General features: G+C 54.3%; 1 protein-coding gene across 1 annotated transcript in view; it reads left to right on the top strand.

Moving 5' to 3' along the window:
* Positions 1–442: 442 nt before the first annotated feature.
* The window catches only part of SLC7A1 (solute carrier family 7 (cationic amino acid transporter, y+ system), member 1), a 41,059-nt gene continuing 40,248 nt past the window's right edge, over positions 443–1,253 (top strand). The window contains exon 1 of the mRNA XM_006831946.1: positions 443–812. Coding sequence (XP_006832009.1) covers positions 443–812 — 370 coding nt within the window. The remainder of the gene's footprint in view (positions 813–1,253) is intronic.

Below are 1,253 nucleotides of genomic sequence, written 5' to 3'. Positions count from 1 at the left end.
TGTGGCTAATCCTGTTGGCTCAGTGATTATCCTTTTATAACCTATTCTGAAGGGAAGTTGCTCAGGTGGCACTGTGACTTAGGTGTTGGTCTGCTGACCACAAGCTACTCGGTAAGAGAAAGATGAGGCTGTCTGCTCCTGTAAAAGTTTACAGTCTCGGAAACCCTGTGTAGGGGTTGTAATGGGTTGGAACTGACTCTGGCTGTGAATGTGTTTTTGGTATTCTGAGATGATACCCTACCGGTTAAGTAATTGGGCCTAGCTCTAAACCCACCGAAGCAAACTCAGTGCCGTCTGAGACAACATCTCAGCCTTGGTTGAGCCTACAGACTGGGCTCCTGCCCATCTGGCAGGAACGTGATGTGGCAAGGCGAGGCGGCCCAGATGAACACCAGTCCTGACTGGCCTCTGGTCTCTTTCACCAACAGATTCCAGCCACAGAATGGAGTGCAAAATGCTGGTCAACCTCGCCCACCAGATGCTGCGCCGGAAGGTGGTGGACTGCAGCCGGGACGAGAGCCGGCTGTCCCGCTGCCTCAACACCTTTGACCTGGTGGCCCTCGGAGTGGGCAGCACGCTGGGTGCTGGTGTGTATGTCCTGGCTGGGGCTGTGGCCCGTCAGGATGCCGGCCCTGCCATCGTCATCTCCTTCCTCATCGCTGCCCTGGCATCGGTACTGGCTGGCCTGTGCTACGGCGAGTTCGGGGCCCGTGTCCCCAAGACGGGGTCAGCCTACCTCTACAGCTACGTCACTGTGGGTGAGCTCTGGGCCTTCATCACCGGCTGGAATTTAATCCTGTCCTACATCATTGGTGAGCACAGTGCCTGAGCGAGGGCCAGCCCCATAGTCAGTCTTCTCTCCGTCCCTGCCACAGACTGCGGGATCCCTCTACTTCCCCACGTAGACCACGAGCCCATCTCCACCCAGTGTCCCCACCATCTGTCCTGACTGTTGCCTACCATTTCCTCTTTTCGTGGGCATTGCTATGGCTATTAGACCTGCTCTTATCTGTACCCCTCTTGCTCAGTTGCTAATGAAAGGATCTACCCAGAGGCACCCCGGAAGAAAGGTTTGGCAATGTATTTCAGAAAAATCAGCTGTTGAGAACCCTGTGAGTACAGTTCTACTGTGACACACACAGGGACGCCATGAGTGGAATCTACTTATGAAACATCATCCACTGAGAACCCTGTGGAGCACAGTTCTACTCTGACACACACAGGGGCACCATGAGTGGAATCTACTTATGAAA

Source organism: Chrysochloris asiatica, unplaced genomic scaffold (assembly GCF_000296735.1).
Source record: "Chrysochloris asiatica unplaced genomic scaffold, ChrAsi1.0 scaffold00005, whole genome shotgun sequence".
In the NCBI taxonomy this organism is placed as follows: Eukaryota; Metazoa; Chordata; class Mammalia; order Afrosoricida; family Chrysochloridae; genus Chrysochloris; species Chrysochloris asiatica.
This window is presented reverse-complemented; position numbering and strand designations above follow the sequence as displayed.